The 18,288-nt window shown below is 46.8% G+C and overlaps 1 protein-coding gene across 8 annotated transcripts in view; it reads right to left on the reverse strand.

Annotated features, from left to right (window-relative positions):
• The window catches only part of LOC1269580 (multiple C2 and transmembrane domain-containing protein), a 31,009-nt gene that overhangs the window by 4,547 nt on the left and 8,174 nt on the right, over positions 1–18,288 (reverse strand). For 4 of the 8 annotated variants that reach the window (XR_009765389.1, XM_061649139.1, XM_061649138.1 and 1 more), the window contains exons 3-14: positions 15,215–16,812; positions 4,206–4,408; positions 3,613–4,129; positions 3,404–3,546; positions 3,141–3,332; positions 2,647–2,795; positions 2,259–2,577; positions 1,977–2,173; positions 1,694–1,874; positions 1,373–1,551; positions 335–454; positions 6–105 (exon numbers count right to left, since the gene is read on the reverse strand). Coding sequence is in view for 7 of the 8 variants with exons in the window: in XM_061649139.1 (XP_061505123.1) it covers positions 6–105; positions 335–454; positions 1,373–1,551; positions 1,694–1,874; positions 1,977–2,173; positions 2,259–2,577; positions 2,647–2,795; positions 3,141–3,332; positions 3,404–3,546; positions 3,613–4,129; positions 4,206–4,408; positions 15,215–15,365 (2,451 nt within the window). In the remaining variant the exon portion in view is untranslated. Of the gene's footprint in view, positions 1–5; positions 106–334; positions 455–1,372; positions 1,552–1,693; positions 1,875–1,976; positions 2,174–2,258; positions 2,578–2,646; positions 2,796–3,140; positions 3,333–3,403; positions 3,547–3,612; positions 4,130–4,205; positions 10,224–10,298; positions 11,213–15,214; positions 16,813–18,288 lie in introns of those variants that run through there. The other 4 variants (XM_061649143.1, XM_061649142.1, XM_061649141.1 and 1 more) reach the window with 4 other exon arrangements.

The raw sequence follows: 18,288 nt of genomic DNA on the forward strand, positions 1-18,288 counted from the left end.
CTCACCTTCTCCTTATCCTCTTCGTCCTCGTCGTCGCTAGCTACGTCGTACTCGTCCGCCGTTGATTGGGAGGAGCTTCCGGTTAGCCATCGAATTAACCAGTTCCTAAACAACGCCCGCGCGAAAACCGAGAGAGAGAGCAAAAAGGGTTAAGCATACAATCGCAACGCTGTATAATTAATGTTTCATGCTTGGCTGGTTGTTTGGTGTTTGGCGTGGGTCGCTAGATACACGAATGCTTTCCACGGAAATAGATTTTGCTGCATCCCGTACTGCAGCTGGAGCCAACACGAAACAAACATACACCAAACCTTCTCTCCAGAGCATTACTTACTTCAGCAGGTACAGCAGGGCGACGGCCGGGATGGTGGAGATATCGAACCAGATGCAGCCGCAGACCCATAAAACGAGTGCTATAAATGACCGTATCGGAGATTCCCACTCAAAGCAGCTCCTAGGGGGAAGGTTGGCAGCGGGAGAGCAAAAAAAAAAAAAAAGAAACCGTTAATATCCGGTAGGATTCGGTCGGAATTGGGCTTTGTTTACGTTGGCTCGTTGAGCATGTGATTTTATTAGTATCGATTCTTATTTGGTAGCAATTCAGGTACTGTACAGCAAAACGCAAGGAAATTGATAATCGAATCATTGATTCGCTCCCTAGGGAGAGCATTGCAATGGGTTTTATCATTGGTAGGTATCGTAAAGTATGTTTGAAGTAAAAAAAGAAGACAAAGTGAACCACTTGAGGAGGCATACTGCTCCATTTCAAGCACACAGCAAATGGGGCAAAATCAGTGATGGATAAAATATGTTTGTCGTCAGCCACCAAGCGTCTCCATCGTGGGGTAACAAGTACCGTAGAAAATAGGAATACGCATTCCGCAAATCTGAATTAAAAATGGAATAGCAAGTATGCTTGCGTTAATTGAGTGTGGGGAAGGAGAGAAGGAAAAAAATCATTAAATTACACAAAATGTAGACGCGAACTGTGGAGAAGCTTAAGAAATGTACGGGTTGTATGTATGCATTTACAGTCAGCGTGTGATTATGCGCCTTTTCTTTTCGTTTGCTTCTCTAGCGTAATGTGATAAGGATGTACGCTTGCTTTTGTTCCATTATGCTCCTCTCACGCTCTCTCTTGAAATCAAGAGCTGGCTCAAGAATGGGAGTAAAATGGTTTCAAAAAAATACCGGCATAAATTCATCCCGGGTGGTGTTGAAATGTTCCGGCCTCTTTTAACAACCGACAACCGTCTTTGTTGGAGATGACAACTTCCTTTTGCGCCTTTCTTCCCCGGAATGTTCATATTCGTTTCGTGTGACCATTTCACTGCGAAAGAGGTTAGGTAAGGCGGTGCACCACAATACTCACTGCACGAACTGTCCCACTTCGATAAAGTACATAATGACGGCCTTCAGTCGGGTGACGTTGCGCAGGAAGAGCTGCCGCTTGAACTTGGCCTCCTGCTGTACCAGCTTTTCCTCCTTCGGCTCGAGAGCGCGCAGTGCCGCCCGCAGCTTGTTCCACATGACCGTCATCTCTAGCAGAATCTATACCCCACACCGCGGCATGAAAGCAAAAAACCGAAAGAAATTGAATCATCCCGTGCCATCCGAACGTTGGCAACGATGAAAGAATTATTTGAAAAGCATTGCAGAAGAAGAGGAGGGAGCGTTAGAGCTCATTACCCACCTGCGGCTGGGTGCCTTTGGCGCGGGTGTACATCTTTTTGTCTTTGAGCGCGTACCAGCGTTTTTCTCCGTTACGTATCCTTAGCAGCGGTATGACGACTTTGCCGAGGAACTCCACCTTGTGGTCACGGTCCTCGTCGTAGACGGTGATTTCCAGCACCGAGGACATGTCTTTCACATTGCTAATGAAACGAGCCAAGACAACGGGGAAAAAGCAAGTCATTAGTAAGCAATCCAGCATTCGTATTGTGATAGCTGTGGGAAAACGTGGAACAGTTTCTTACAAAGTGAAGATTTTGTTCCAGTTGGGAGTGAGCGTTTTGTACTCGGTTTGCGTCTGAAGTCGGGCGTTGATTAGCTCCAGCACGACGAACGGATCTGATTTACCACCGATGTCCGCTGCGGCTAGCCCCGTCGCCCCGAACACTTTCACCGTAAGATGTCCAACGTCGCGCATGTTTTGAAGTGATTTGTGCCATATCTGGAATAGAATTGCCATGAAAGCTTGAAACGCGGACTCAAAGAGGAGATTTAGATCAATGAAGGAGTGTTAGAAGGCCACGTACGTATCGGCTCTGGATGAGGGCGCGTTCCTTGGAGTCTTCCTTGTAGGCCGTTAGATCGGTGATGGTTTCCGATGCGGTGGTGCCACTGATTGTCAGCATGAGATGAACCTCGCCGGTACATTCCTCCAGCGGTTGCCAGATTCCGTGCGTGCGTTCGCGAGCCAACCCTCGCAGATCGATCGTACACTTCCCATATGTGTTGTACTTCCCGCACACTACCAGCTCCAGCAGCTGATCATCGTCGAATAGATGAAGATCGAACTGCTCCAACCAGCGGGCCCGATAAGCGGCCTTAGACTTGTATTTCTCATTTCCTAGCCTAGTTTACATAAGAAGAAAGCCTGAATCAACCTTGCCTTCGTGCGTGAGACTTGTTCAAAACACGTACCTAAATCTGACATAGAGATCGTTCAGTCCATTCTCAGCGTCCGGTGGGAGTCCTTTGGCTTCGATCAGCACGATCGTGACGACCGAGCTCCAGATCTGCGACTTGAGCCGGCGGGAGGCATCGGCCAGCTTGGGATTGCGCTGAAAGTACTTTCGAGCGTGAACGGAAACGGAAAACGGGGAGGCGGGAGGTGGTGCGATTTTAGAGCAGAAAGAAAACAACGAGCACACCCTAGGACGGGCGTAGAAACGAGTGACGGCAAATAAGTTTGAAAAGGCGAATGTGTGGAAATGACGTGGTGACGAAAGATAAAAGGAGAATGTGGTGGCGTTTGGTGCGTCTTACAAAAGGAAACCAAAGAGTAAGAAAACTGTGAAAAGTGTAGACCAAATCAAGAGATAAGACAGAATAGAACAGAAGCGCTTTGGTTGCCTTGAGACAGAGTTGTGACAGAGTTGTGTGATGATGTACGGGGGAATGGAATGGGTTCTCACTTGCTCTTTGTCTTCTTGTGTCTTTGGCCACAGTGTGACGCTTAGCTTTAGCTCGCCGAGGTCTTTCGAAGCACGCTGAGCGTCCTCCAGCTTGATTGTGAGGTCCTCTGCGCGGTTAAGCTCCAGCGAGGTGAGGTACAGCTTTGCCGATCCCATGAAATCATCCTGGAGGCCCCAGTCATAGTCAAATACCTGTTTCCAAAGGGGATTACCAATAAAGTGTTAAAAAGCTGTTGATAGTGTGGGTGAATGTTGGACATTACCTTAATTACTATTGGTTGAAATGGATCTTCCACTGGCACGACGAACGTTTCGTCCCACACAGGGTTTAGGTCTTTGTGAACGGTTTTGGATTTGTACAGCAGGCGTCCTCCAACTTTGAACTTGACGTAGGGATCACTCGTACCTGAAACGCCCAGCAAACATCGGAATGTATTCACTCTCCTCATTCTTACCACTACGAATATCTTACCACTCTTATCCATGGCCACCAATCCATGACCACTGATAAGATGTACGCGAAGCTGGAAGAAAGAATGTTGCCGAAGCTGTGTCTCCCTTCTTCGTTGTTGCTCTTCTGCCGGGCTCAGTCCAGACATCCCACTGGGTCCAGCAATTTCCGAAACCTTGGGCAGTCCACCGATTGTCAAATGACTCAATCCGCTAGGTCCTGCGGTCGCCTCCACGTCCACCTTCGCAGTGAGCACCTTGAGCACGCTCGCTACCCCAGACGAGGATGCTCCCTCATTGACAGACCCCACCGCTCCCGTGCCACTCATTGTTGCATTTCGTTCCGCTCCTTTAGCCAGTGGCGAGTCTTCCAATGTCCGGGCACGATGCCGCGGTGACTGGTGCGGTGTAGCGGAGCTACTATGCTCCGCCGAACTATTGTCAGCCGCGTAGTCACTCTGGCTGTCGCGCCGTCCCTCGAGGTCTTGCCCAAGAGACCCCCGAAGCCGTTCCTTACTGCGTCCCCGTGACCATCGGTGCTGGATTAGGGAAAGGATTACGAATTGAGCTGTATAGTAGAATGAACACATGATGCGTTCACACGTCTATGCTTACCCTTAGTGTGTTGAAAAATCCGTGCGTTCGCTGTAGAACACCGGCCGGTATGGTGGGAACGTTGGCGGAACGGGCCCGCTGCGGTGAGGACTGCGGTGAGTCACCGGAACCGCCACAGTCGTTGCAGCTCAGCTCCGACGCCGACTTACTCAGGTGTTTCCGCAGCGACGAGCATTTGGATTCTAGATTCAGTCGAGAACGTTCTACAGAATTGAGGATCGCATAGTGTGTGGGGTGCGTGTTTGAGGTTGAGGGGGTTGGGGTAGGTTTTGTTTGGTGTGTGTGTTTTTTGGTGGAGCGTGGAAATAGGTTGCGCATTCGGCAAGCATAATAGGTGTGATGCGGAAGGGCAAGCAGCGGACGGGTTCGTGTGTTTCACGCGTCAGCATATACAGATAGTTAGAGTACAGAGATAAGCTAGTTGAAATATTTGTCATGTATTTCACGTTTCAGGCTACAAACTACAGGAAACAAACTGAAGTACATATCAATTAACTACAACTACTTCACTACAACCCGTCAAGTCCAGTAGTCAAGATAGTTAGTTTGAAAACGTTCATTTTGTCCGCTTGTTTGGAGTCAATTATTCTATACCACTTTTCAGGAATTTGGAAGCAAAAGCTACCAAAAAGCAAGCAATTTCGAAAGAATGTTTCTGTTCTGTTTGTACAACAAGCTCAGGAGAATCTTATAAATAGAAACTCGTATGAGCTGTGACCCTTGAGGAATGAAAGTTTTCTTGCAAGAAAAGGTCGCCCCGGTTGCAGAAAACTATCCGACATTGGGCAAACAGCTCCACCAGGCTGCAAGCTGCTTCTGTAAAACATAAAACAACAACAGCACTCCGGCAAACTTGTTACAAAACTTTTGAAAAGGGACCCACCAAACCAAGGCAACAGTAAGCCTCCGTTTGCCAAACGAGCGTACTTTGCTTGCCGCCGTGAAGCCGAGAAGCGACGAAAAAGGCTCCAAAAATTGCTTGTCCCGCTCCCGCACAAAAATGCCCTTGAAGCCGATGGGATTGTGAGTTTTGCCTGATTGTGTTTATTTGAGATGAATCTTTTCTGCTGAGATATACCGTTCCGGCGCGATGGCCGACCGTGTTCCGTTGCTGTGTCAGCCCGTTTTGCCAACAACGGCGCGCGCGTGTGCAGGTGTGGAGTTTGCTTGTTTATTTATAATTATTGAATGATGCGAAAACTGTTCCACGCCCGTTCGGCTGCGCTGGGTCGTAAAGCATATTGACACGGGAATGCATAATGAGAACCGCTCAAAATCAACAGGTGGCGAAAGAGATCACACAAAACACACATTGGAAAAGTTTAACCTTGGAACAACGGGTTCGATCATACTAATGGCCGATAATGAAGCGATTCAAGATTGCCTTTTTACCCAACAATGTTGTGAATCGTTTCGTGCGCTGAAAACATGCCCCACCATTAAGAAGGTGATGAAATTGATTGGAAAAGCTCGCTCGGCACCGTTCCCCGAACGATAAACACGATTCGCGCGAGGATTAAATCGATTGTGCTGATCTGATGCGATTTAATTTAATGCTTCAACGATAGCCCGATAGAAAATGTAACAAAACATACGCGCTGTTGTCGGTGCATAAAAACAAGGAATAGTACGATGCTTAGCGTACCGTCATACACAATGTGACAGGAAGTGGAAGAGCGCGCGCACACACTAATGCCGTGACCGTCGCGCGAGTATGCGTGCATGAAGCCATAAAGGATTTAATCGAGCAAAAGGCGAAGGCAGCAAAAAAGGCGGAGTACTTTTCCGTTGCATAAATATTTTACCATTAGAGTTGAAAACACTTGAAAACTTTAAAGCTGTCAGGAAGCGGAAAGGCTCAGCCTGGGTGTAGTATGCACATGAACACGTATGTGTACCGGGGAAGCTTTCACAGGTCTCATGCACACTAGGCTATTGTTTGTGTCATTTTCCTTTTCGGCCGAATGAAAATGGCTGCCCGTTGCTTACTTCAAATGTGGTTTGCAGGCAGCAGGTGCTGATTTTAGCACGCCTGAGAGGACTTTTATGGTCGTCGACTCCATCCTGTTTGGGGGGAGGAGGTAATTGTAACGTAGTGCCTCGTTGTGCAGTGCGCTGTGTCCTTAATCAGGTTCATAATTACCGAATCAAAGTCAGGGGGAGTCACGGTGCTGTGGAGTAGTTGTTTAATCCTTTACTTAGTGGGGTAGTTTTAATTACCTTCAAGGAGGCATCTCGGTACTTGAGAAGTCTTGGAGTGTATGCGCAAAAGGTGACCATTACTGCGAAGGGAGCAGCTTAGGCAGCAAAATGATTATTACTACGCAGCCCGGTCGGTGGCCCGTGACGTGAGAGCTAATCAAGACGCACTCAGGTGAGATTAGGTCGGCTCTCGGATAGTGAGAGAGCCCCCCTCTGTACCATTTCGGTTTTTCATCACTCAAGTGCCTACACAAGGTGTTGAAGGTGTGATGCTGATGGTTAAATTATGACCAAGGGCCATCATCACACCAATTGCGGTATAAGGGTAAGTGTGTGTGTGTTTTTTGTGTATATTTGCTGGTTTCGGGTGATGATAATCATCTTCCACCGTTCCACTGTTCCCAAGGGAAGACATTAAATCGTCCAACACGAGGAAGGGCAAAAAAGCAGCAACAGGGCCAGTAACGATGGTCCGTTGCTCGTGCTTTAAAAGGGAAAATCATACAAAAAAACTTGCTGAGAATATACAATTATCGATCCATCGCCATACATTCGAGCGCACCCGAAATCGAGCACTAGAGTGAGCATATTTGCAAATGTTTCAAGGTGCAAAATGGTTTCAAAACAAGAAAAAAAGAAAACAAGGAAGGAAATATGAAGCAAAAGACTACATAAAAACTTTGAAAATGATACAATCTAGGAAAATGAAACGCTAGAGTGGTGAACAGCGGCAAAATTCATTCTACCTTCAAAAGTTTGACCCAGTGTGAATATTAGACTCCTTGCTATCGGTAGGTAGTCAAAGGCCGTCCAACAACCACAGGTTTCCCGGAGTCAACTCGTACAACCTACTTCATGGAAAAGGTCGACTGAGGGGGAGAGGTAGAACTGGGTAGCTAAAATTTGATTGGCACGGGCTGTCCGATATGTCAGACCCAAAAGCAAACTGTGTTGGGCTGGGGAAGGTTAAACAAACATCTGTTGATCTAGGGAAGGGTTGCGGGGGAGGGAAGGGGCATCAGCTGCCAACCCTGGGTAAAGTGGCTAGAAAATTAAGCGGTAAACAAATTTTCATGTAGATGATCGAGGATGCAGCCCGGCCGGCTTATCCGCTCAATTAATGTTCAAGAAGACACATAAAATCCCCAAGTTAAGACAAAGTCAATCGAAAACTTGTTGCTAGAAGGGGTTTTTGAGCCACGCAAAGTGTATGGATCTATTTCGAGAACGTTCCGTTGTTCCGTTAATGGTTTCGTCACATTAATGTCTCAATTTCAAATTACTGTTGAATTTACACGGAAAAGAAGGTCCACTGGGGCCGTCGATTGCGAGCACATTGTTGCTGTTCCGTTCTGTTGTTATCTCTTTACCTATTTTTTGCGTGGTAAAGAGCAGATTAAAAAGTGGTACAAAACACAAGAAAATCCCGGAAAACAACACCATCTTCCTTTGAGCAAAAGTGTTAAACTTTCAAAATAAATTCCCCGAGATAAGAAACAGGCAACGGGTATTCAGCACAGCAGCAGCAGCAGCTCACCGCACAAGGTAAAGGTTAAGGTCACTTCGGCATGAGGTGGTGGTAATCCTCCCTATGACCAGTGTGTTTCGGTTTATTTATTTCGTTTTGGGTGGCAAGTGATGGCGAGGATTTGTCTGGTCAGGCGCCAAACCTTAGGAGAAACTCGAGGGGTTAGGTTCGTTTATGTTTGGCAAGAGATTAAAATGCCGGTTGACCGACAAAAAAGTAACGATAGCTGGTGCGATAGCGAGTACACCGAGAGTTGTCGGCTGCTAGTACAACAGATGGCGAATAGTTGTGACCAACACACATGCAGACAAACGAATGTGGATCGTTTCTAATCAACAAAATTGCAATCGGGGAAAAGCAAAAAAAGACACATTCGCCGTACTTGAGTGTGTTTTTAGTTACGTACGACCATCCTTCCATAAATCATCTCTCACTTCGGATGCGAAATAATAAATGAAGTGTGAGAGACAGAGTTTGTATGTGTGTGTGTGCGTTGAATCCGTAAGAAGCGATAAATACACATTCCATCTGCGACAAAAACGCCAATGCCTTTCGTCCTAATGCGATTTAGTCCAATTCCCATGGGGAGGAAGGCAGATTGTTTCGTCGTTTTATGGTGCGAAACTTACCGATTTCCGGAGAAGATTTCCGGTGGCCGGTATAGGGTTTACCGTTTTCGGTTTTGGTTGGTTAGTCGGAGCAAAGCAAGCTGCACGGTAGTGGGTGGGATTGGTTCAAATCTATTCACGAGAAGGGACAAAGCGCCTCGTTTGTTCGGTCGTGTTTGGATTAGATGAAGCATAATCCACCCTTCAATGCGAGAGACAACACAATTCGGTAGAAATGTTCACAACACTCCTGCAACTCTGGCTCCATGTGTGTGTGTCTGTGCGGCCAATGCAAAGTGAAAAGAAAAATTCCAATTCCGGTAAATGTAGTTACAAATTGGGGAAAGGAAAAACGGGGTCATTTTCACCGCCCTTTAGTGGTACGGGCGCGACAAAAATAAACATCGACGGGGCGACCACAAAACACATGCGCTCGGCCAAGTAAACAAGAACCCGGCTGCTCGCCTCAGCAGTATTCTGTTCTGTTCTGTGCTGTAGCCGCAAAACATGGGTCACACATACAGCACAGGAAAGAAAGAAAACCCGGACCACCAATGTGTTGGGGAGGTGTTCCTTTACCGACAATGCGTGGGAAGGGGGAGTTGTCTTAGTAACGTCATCAGCATTGATCATCAGGCTTCGTTGTGATCATCGCGCCACTGGTCAATCTTGATAGCCCCGCGGGCAGTGGTCGTTCGGATCGAGAGGCGGAAAGCTCAAACACATGATGCTGTTTCACATCATTTCCCTTCGCCGAAAAATTGGTCTGTTTCCGAGTGTCACATTACCCGGCGGCTGGCCCGGGTAAGCGATATCTTCCCCGGCAAGAGAAAAAGGTCAAAGTTGAGGGCGCCGAACAGCGAACGGCGAAACGATAAATAAGGACTTACAGATTGTGTTTTTCGTGGGAAAACAAAAGCGCACACCGTGGTGTGGTTCGTAGTCCGGAAATCCGGCCGCTTCGATTTGGTTCGCCCGGAAGAGCAATCCAATTCTGGTCCAGTGCTGAAGATGGCTCCTCGGCCCTGGTCACACGAAAGCACCGAATAAAATATGCGTTGCTCATAAAACACCGTGAGCCGAGTCCGTTCGCGGGCGAGAAATACCCTTAACATTCGTCGCCGGCGGCGGCATTCAGATGGGCCCATTGGCACGCCGGGAGGTGGAAATACAATTTCGCCCGGTGGGTGGAAAATTATAAATTATTTTATCTCACGATGTGTCCCTCTTTACACTCGAACGACCGCGTGTATCAACCCATCCAAGACTTATTTTCAAATAAACAGTGTGCAATATGGCGTGGAAAATGTGCTCAAGGATTCTCGTGATCGTGGGGGGGGAGCGTAGGCAAAAGGATACATGGAGAATTTAAATTTAGCCGGTTCGGGACGATTGGAGAAGAATAATTGACCCACATTTAAACGATTGAGTGGGGGGAGGGGAGAGAGCATTTAACGATGGTTAATGACGCTTTGTTTTTGAAGTTCTCCGGCACACTTTCATTGGTCTTTCGTCAACGGAGACGGAATATAATGAAAGTCCATCAAATTATGATTGTGCCCGAAATCCGAGAAGAAGAACCTAGTCATTAGAGGACAATGACTGTTCAACAGCGTCGGGTCCGGTAATGCTTTCGTTCGGCCTCAAGTCATTACGGAAGTGGATTTCAAAATCGCTACACTACCGGTCGGACGGAAGGCGAGCATAATTTGGAATTAATGATGTGATGATTTAGTGATTTCACACTTCACTTACTTCTGCTCTGATGTTTAACTGCTTTAAAGTGCGGAGGAGTTGTTCGGTGTATCACCTTTTCCTTGCCGCGACAAAGTTTCGATTTTTCCCGGCAGCGTGGTCACGTGAAAACTAATTAAAACGAAATCTCACTCCCCCGCGTGCGTTCGTGAGCACTTTTCACATTTCACAGCATTCCCAACGACACACACAAACACACCCACTTAATTTGTGTTGTCACACGTACCACATTCACAACACCATAGAACCCCAGAGCCCAAGAACCCGGAGACAGAACATCACCGGGACTGTGGGTACACCGGATGCCAACGCGCACTCCCGTCTGCACTGCTCAGCGGTCGAAGAAAAACTGAACCGAACGGCACAATCGGTACAACACTGGCACGCTGAATGGAAGAATGTTTCCGGTAGCAGCAACGGCAACACCAGCAGCCAAGCTTGTCGTGGGGAGCGATTGGCGCGCTTTCCGGATTTTCCGCTCATGCTCCAACTGGCGCTGGTGTAGCGAAGCCGGCGTTTCGTGTTTGTTGAGGTGCATCGTGTTCGGTTCTCCGCTCAGCTGATAGACTGACGGCCATATGTGTGTATGTTTGTAGGTTAATGTTTACGTGTTCCTTTTTGGGAGCGAATGTGGGACAGAAAAGAGAGAGACCGAAAACAGAGCAAATCTCGTATGCAAATTTGGGAAAACATGATTAGAAGATTACAGCGCCAACGTGTACAGGAAGATGCGCTGGATAAACCGCGAAACATGTTTGCGTACAGATGGTACCACAGCTTGATATGATTAAAACATTCCGCCCATAAGCGATGAGCATGAATGTAAACAGCATGAAGCATTAATAAGCAGATGAATGAATAAATGATTAGAAACACATTTTTGTTTCAAGCTGCATATTGGACCTTCGTATGAAGAGAAGACCATTACAATCATATACTGCTTTCAATGCACTTTGGCCGTAATACATTTTGCAGATTTATGTTACCAATGTGGCAGTTGCACAAAGCTGGATGGAGTTTTGAAGAACATACCAGTTCGAATGAACCAAATACACAACACACTTAACCTTGACCCATTCGAAGCACACACTTTCAGCTGACAAACAGCATCGTCTCCCATTGCAGTAGTATAGAATAGTACTTTCGAAACAGAATTTCAATATGCCCATGCAAGCGGGGAACGCCGACATCCGCCACTCCACCGTCCTCGATAGTTTCGCTGTGAAAAGCTCAAGTGGGAATAAGATTTCTTCCCATCGAAATCGAAATGATGACATCCTCACGTCCTCGCGGATGTCCTTTCCAACGTCCAATGCTTTTATTATAAACAGTCGCTGTCGCTGTTCCTGAGAACCCTCCGCCAGCTCCCTCGTTGCATCATGCCGGGATGGTTGATGGGTTGTTGAAGTGTTTATGTACGAACGATGGGAGGGGAGAGGTCAGGGGGATGTGACGTGTGACGAAGGAAACCTTAACGTTGGGTCTTGATTGTGACAATCGACACAAATTCGGTCGCATTCAATAAAGAAGGGTACGTTGGCAACAGCTTGACAAATTCAGTAACACAGCGCACATCGTTAGCATATCGATCGGCGGGGACAAATAATTGGCTGCAATCGAACTGGTAAATGTGGCGCCAACTGTAATAATGTTTTTATTGCACAAGCCATCACCCATCCCCTGCGTTTGTGATGCTCTTGGCGTTTCATGTTCTTACAATTAGCAGCAAACATCAGGGACGTATCAACCCAGTTCACTCTAAACCGGGGTGCTTTCCTCAAAATCGAAGAACATCGAAACTGTCAATTGGGGAGCGCATGGCATCGATCGGCCTCAAACGTTACTCAAATTGAATTAGATTTTCAATCTGCACTATCTGCGACCCTGGAAAAAGATGTGCTCTCTTCCCATGTGTGTTACACCTCGGTTTCTAGTACCAAAAACCCAAAACGGAAAAGTCATTTCCATGTAGATACTCCCCCCGAGACAGCACCGTGTGGCCGATGATATATCGACGATGGTGTCTTATGACGTTGTATGCTGGCGTGGTTTCCCATTATTCGGTCGCCAGAAAACGAGGGGAAACGAGAGTAGAATCATCTGGGATGCTTCCCCAAACGACGACCCCGAAAGGCAAATTGCAAACCAATGCTTTCGTGTCAGTCTCTCGAGGGGCGGCCGGCCGGTGGCGGTAAAGCAACCTGAGAGCGGCAGCCGCACCGAATCCGGGATCTTCGTGTGTGGTGGGGTCCAATAAATTATGTATCTGCTGGCAAACCGGCTAGATCTTGGGTGCGCTTGAAGCGAGTTTTTGTTCGGCAGTGACTCGCTACAATACCGACGACAGTGTGTAACTTTGTCATCAAGAGAAGATGATACCAAGGACGGGTCAATTTCGCAGTAGATGGGTGATTCAGTTACATCGCTAGGTGGTGGATGTCAGTGTCAAAGGATCACTTTTTTGAAGCAAAAAAACCCTTTACTAACATGACATGTCGTCTTTGGAATCATCTGGGTCATACAACGCGACCTAGAAGGTTTATGCCGAAGTTGGTGCACTACTTCTCATTCCCTGAGCGGTTGTTGCGTTTGGCGTTTAGTTTCATTCGCTTATTATTCGGTACCGGCAGTTTTCATCACAAAGAAGCAGTAGTGTGAAATACCCTTGGAGGGTAGCTCCAGAATGAAATGTTTCGAAAAACATCCTGCAACTCCATGCAGATCCCTTGGAGCGTTCGTCCCGGACGACTATCACACGACACGTACGCACGCGACCAAAGTCCACGTTCTGTAAAGGCAGGCAGACACACTGACACATTAAAACGCCCTCGCTATACAGCGTCGGTACCGCAAGAGCCACCAACAACACCGCCGGCGTACTAGGGGTGTCATGAAATGTTGAATAATTTATGATCTCATGTGTGTGACCTGGACACGGATGATGCCGAATTTGCGATTAGACTGTCGAATTATAAATGAGAGTCGGCGGAGTCGGTGGCTTCTCTGTGCGAAAAGTCAATAGAGAAAAAGGCAGTATTGCAGTAACAGTTGTTGTACAAAAGTTTAAAATGAAATGTTTTGAAGGGCAATTTATTAAGTGATCTTGGTACAATGTCAAATGTTCTCCAAACACCAGATGATGTTGCATTCCTAATCGCCACGAGACTTCATTAAATGAGTAATTTAAAGTTGTTATAATCGAACACCTGTTAACACTTTGCCCGGGTGAGATCAATCCACCAATCCATTCATTATGACGAGGCAACCACAGTAGTGGTGGTAGACATGCATGGGTTGTGCAAAGCTGGTTCGATTGAAATCCGTCCTCAAACTGCTGGGGGACCCGTCATTCCCGTTCCGTAAGCTTATTACTAATCTATTATTCAGCACACACCGGTTCCATCGATTCCGTTGGATCGACTTTTCCTAATCAGCTTGTGGTAATTGTACCCACACTACAGCTTACGCCTTCTCAGGAACAAAACCACTATTTCCCACCCTCCCTCCTCCTGCACGGAGTCATTAGAACGGGGATTCTAACTACTCAATTCGAGGACGTGTTGCATCGAATGCTGTTTAATTATGCCCGCATTGTTTGCTACCACAGAGCACTAAAAGAGCAGATGTGTTGTACGGCAGAAAAGGGCGATTTGTTAGCTTCCAGGCAAGCAGGACCCACACACACACATTATAATGTTCGCATTTAGTCTGATAAAAGTGTAAAATAATTGAGAATAATTATTCCCTTAGGTTTATATTCCAGAGACTGTGTGTGGTTGTGGTTGCTTTAGTTGCACGTAGGGCTTCTATGCAATTTTAACCTCGTCAGTGTACTGAATGAGAATGGTCGAAAGGAAGGACGAAAGTGCGGCTTGGTGAGTGTCTGATACTGCTTAGTTTAGCTCCCAGCAGTGTTATAAAAATGAGAGTCTCCACTAGATTCTCATTTGCTTTTCTGGGTTAAAGCCAACAGATATTTTATCCTACTATCTGGATCAAGATAAGGGTAGTTATTTTCTAGGTGTATGTACCATTTGGGTTACATGTTCTAGTTAACACTAGCTATGGTTTTTCGTGTCGTTAATAAGTTGATGGTATTTTCACATATTTCTGGATTTCTGGGTTCGCTAAAAAGACATCTTGAAGCACATGTCGGTATCTAATACTATCTCACTAACCGTCAAACAATGATGATAAGACAAACACCAATCATTCGATATGCGGGTGAACTGTCTGCGCGATTTAATGACCTTACACTGGGTAGGCAATTTTCTGCACAACCATCAGCACCTGGACGACCTAGGGGTTGCTGTTTTCATTTCAGAATTAATTGCTGCTTAAAGCTGGCCATTCTGGGAAACCCGGGGTCTCGTGTAGATCAAACGGCACGTGGGGTTATTTCTTGGATCAAGTGTCGCCTATCAAGTCACCAGAGTCTGCGTTGGTTCGACAGCATGTTGTGTACAACCTATATTTATCCTTCCCATGAAATGCTTCCCCTTCCTCTTCCCACGGGGATCGGCATGAATGGTATCGGTAGAATGAAGGGTGATGGGAAGTGTACCGTGCCCTCGTGTTGCCCAAAGCGAAAGCACCATGTTTGGAGCACTGAATGGCCCGGAGTCATTCAACATTCGTGAAATATTAATTATCAATTTAGTGCCTTCAGGCGGCGACCAACCAAGTGTGCGCTTGGTGGTGGCGTTGGCAGCCAAATAGCGTGGCATAGGGGTGTGTAGCACGCGCGCACACTGATTGTGGTGAGTCAGTCGGGTCAAGTCGGGTGAAAGTATTTTTACCCTAGCGAAGACACAAACCACGTCTAGCGTCTAGCAGGGACACACACTCACACAGCATGGCACAGGAAGCAAACTAGCGCAAACATCAAAGAGAGACACTATGAGGACGGTACTTACTGCCTCCACTGCTGCTGCTGCCCCCTCCTCCAGTGCTGATGCTTGCGATTCCTACTCCTCCTCCTCCTGCACTGCCTCCGCCTCCACCACCGCCGAGGCTACTACTTCCGCCGCCTGGTGTGACCGCCGTGGAACAAGCTGTTGACGCCATATTAGTTTCTTTTTTTCCCCTGGCTGAAACGAAGCTGTCGAAGCGCTGGTGATAAGATGTTGGCGGGTGCGCTGTTATCTTTTGAATGGGTTTTTTTTGCCGTTAACACTCAACACGCCTGTTGTTTGCCTACTGTGTTCCAGCTGTCCTGCGTCCTGCGCCACGTGCGCCACGATAGTCGCGTGCTTTTGCGTGCTTTTGATACGGCAGCCACTGTTTGCATTGGTGTAAGGCGCTGAGATTCGTTCTCGCAGTCACTTAAGGGTTGTTCCGTTCCCTTTTCTTCGAAAGAACACACACAGACACACACACTAAAATGAAACGAATCACATACACAAGCACACGCGAGTAGTAGGAGTGGGTGACGTCGGCTGTTCGTACGACATTTATCAGGCCATCGAGCCGAGGCTTTGGTTCATCGCGTTAAAGCTAAAAACTCCGGACTCGTCGCTTTGGAGTCCTGTTTTTTGTTTTGTTTTACGATGTTCACCTACTTATTCGCTGCCCCTCACCCACAGCACACGGACACACTTCATTCTGTACGCATCGTTTTCATTTTAGTGTCATTTGTCGGTCGCTTCCGTTGCGTTGTGTAGGGTTGGCGGAAAACGGAAACGGGAAAAAACGAGCCACCAGGGATCGAAATAATTCACCCCACACCTTCACTGTCCCGGTTTATCCTTAAGTGAGTGAAGAAGCTTGCTTTCTGGATGTGCTTCACGCCTTTCCGGAGTGGCAGTAGCGCACGTTAGAAGGGACAGCAGACCGAAGGGAAGAAGGAATCGATGAGCGCGTCCAAAACCATCGCGAAGACTAACTGAAAAGCGACTGGTTGGGCTGGCACTGTTGCACGGATCGTGAGCGTGTCACACCGTTCGTGGGCGGCAGTGTAGTGGAAAGCAGGCCAAACCCGGTGACGGGCCGATTTGCAGCAGATGAAAAGGAGGAGAAGCAGGTGCTCGTTACGGGAAGACACATTTTTCTTCGCAACTCCAGTGTCTGGGAGATGGATTCCAACCTGTGCCCGAATGCTTCCGTGTTCGATGACGATGATGGTGATGGGCTCAGTCCTTTCCCGCGGCAAAAAAGGTGTTGCACGTTTGCTTTTTCCTTTCGGGCTGATTGCAAATTCTTTCCTCTCTCTCTCTCTGTCTCTTTGTTCGACGCTCGTCGGTGTGTGGAGTTTTCCAAACCGGAGGACAATGCGGAAGTGTTTTGTTCCACTTCCGTGGGAGGAAGCTTTTTTCTGAGCTTCTACTAGTTATTTGGTTTGTTTCGTGTTTTATTCGTCGTTTTTCATTTTCGCGGCGCGAGAGTTCGCAGACATGCCGGGTGCTTTTCTTTACGCTTTTTGGATGTTATCCTTACCGCGCTGCAAATTGATTGAAGTTGTCAACTGTGAAGCGTGGCAGGGTGAATGTTTGACGATGGTGTTGATGCTTTTTCCCTGGAAAAGAAAAGGAGCAAAGAAAAAAGCGCTGTAAGAATACTTTCTAAAATGGTGTTCGCACAAAAAAGAAGCATCCTACCATAAGCAAAGAACAGTAATACAGTAGGTGACCGCTAACTGAGAGGTAAACAAGCTCCAGTTAACGAACAATGTTCGCTAAGTGGAGTGACGTTTCTATGGATTGATTGTTTTGATTGGCGTTGACTGGAATAAACATACCAAACTTTTTTTCATTTATGTTGATATAAGGTATAGTAATTCGTGTAATAACATAAATTAATAGCAAACGTAGGCAAGAGACCCTAAATTTGTTTGAAAAATGCACATTTGCGACAAATTTCTCTTCATGAGATTCCGGATGTTTCATGTTTTGACGTTTAAGTGTTCGTTAACTGAGAGTAACTCCAGTTAGCGAACCTCCAGTTAAAAAGCACTCCAGTTAAAACACATCCAGTTAGCGGTCACCTACTGTATACCAAATGAAATCAATTACTCGAAACTCATCCAAGGGTTAATAATAGAAACAGTCGGAACATTGGAGCCTCGTGCAAAAAAGGAAACTCGTGCCGAGTTGTCGTAGGTTGAAGTGTGTAACCAGTTGCAAATTTGGTTTATTGACACCATTTTTCAACCCGCAGCTACACCCCGACCCCCAGCTACCAAAGGTGAAACATATTTGTCAGGCTCAACCAACCGAAAAACATCCACCAGCGAAACGATTACGGGGTCGGTAAACATACGGGCGGTACTGGTGGAGTTTGTTGATTTGCAACTGGTTCGTTTTTTTATTAGCTATGCCTCTCCTCGTTGGTCCCCAAACCCATTCGTGTTGCATGTACCAATTTATTATACTTCTGTTAGCAGTGTACCATTGTGTGGTAGCGTTGAAATTGTATGAACGAGGTGAAAAAATGACGTGCCGTACTGCTGCCTCCTGTCGGGCATAATTTGACACTGGCGGCCTGCACAAAGTACAATCGTTGTTGTGTAGTACGATGTGGAATTGAATTACGATAAATGTTCTTGCGATAACGTTGTATGATTTGTCATTCGTGCAACGGGTGATAATGCTTGTTTACACAAAGAATTATGAAAAGTATTTAAACACTTTCATATAATTGATTTTTTGGTCGGGGGATCTCACAAAAATCAATAATAAAATACGATCTTTACAGCGACTCACAAGTCGTTGTGAGCAAACGGGAAACTGTCTCACACATGGTAGTTTGTAGCAAATAAACATTTTACGATCGCATTCTATTCCGCCTGCCAAAAGAAAAAGGGCACACTTGCCCTTAAAATTCATTGCTCGCCGGCCGTCCGTTGAACTTTATTGGAATGGGTTTTAGTTTTAGCACGTCAGACGGGACCACATGACCACAGCTCGGGTCTAACACCTGTTTCGTTTCGCGATGGAAACGGCCAAAGGAAATAAAATCGTCCCACCCGGCGGGAGAACCTTTTGCGGGTGGC

Source organism: Anopheles gambiae, chromosome 2 (assembly GCF_943734735.2).
Source record: "Anopheles gambiae chromosome 2, idAnoGambNW_F1_1, whole genome shotgun sequence".
Classification (NCBI taxonomy): domain Eukaryota; kingdom Metazoa; phylum Arthropoda; class Insecta; order Diptera; family Culicidae; genus Anopheles; species Anopheles gambiae.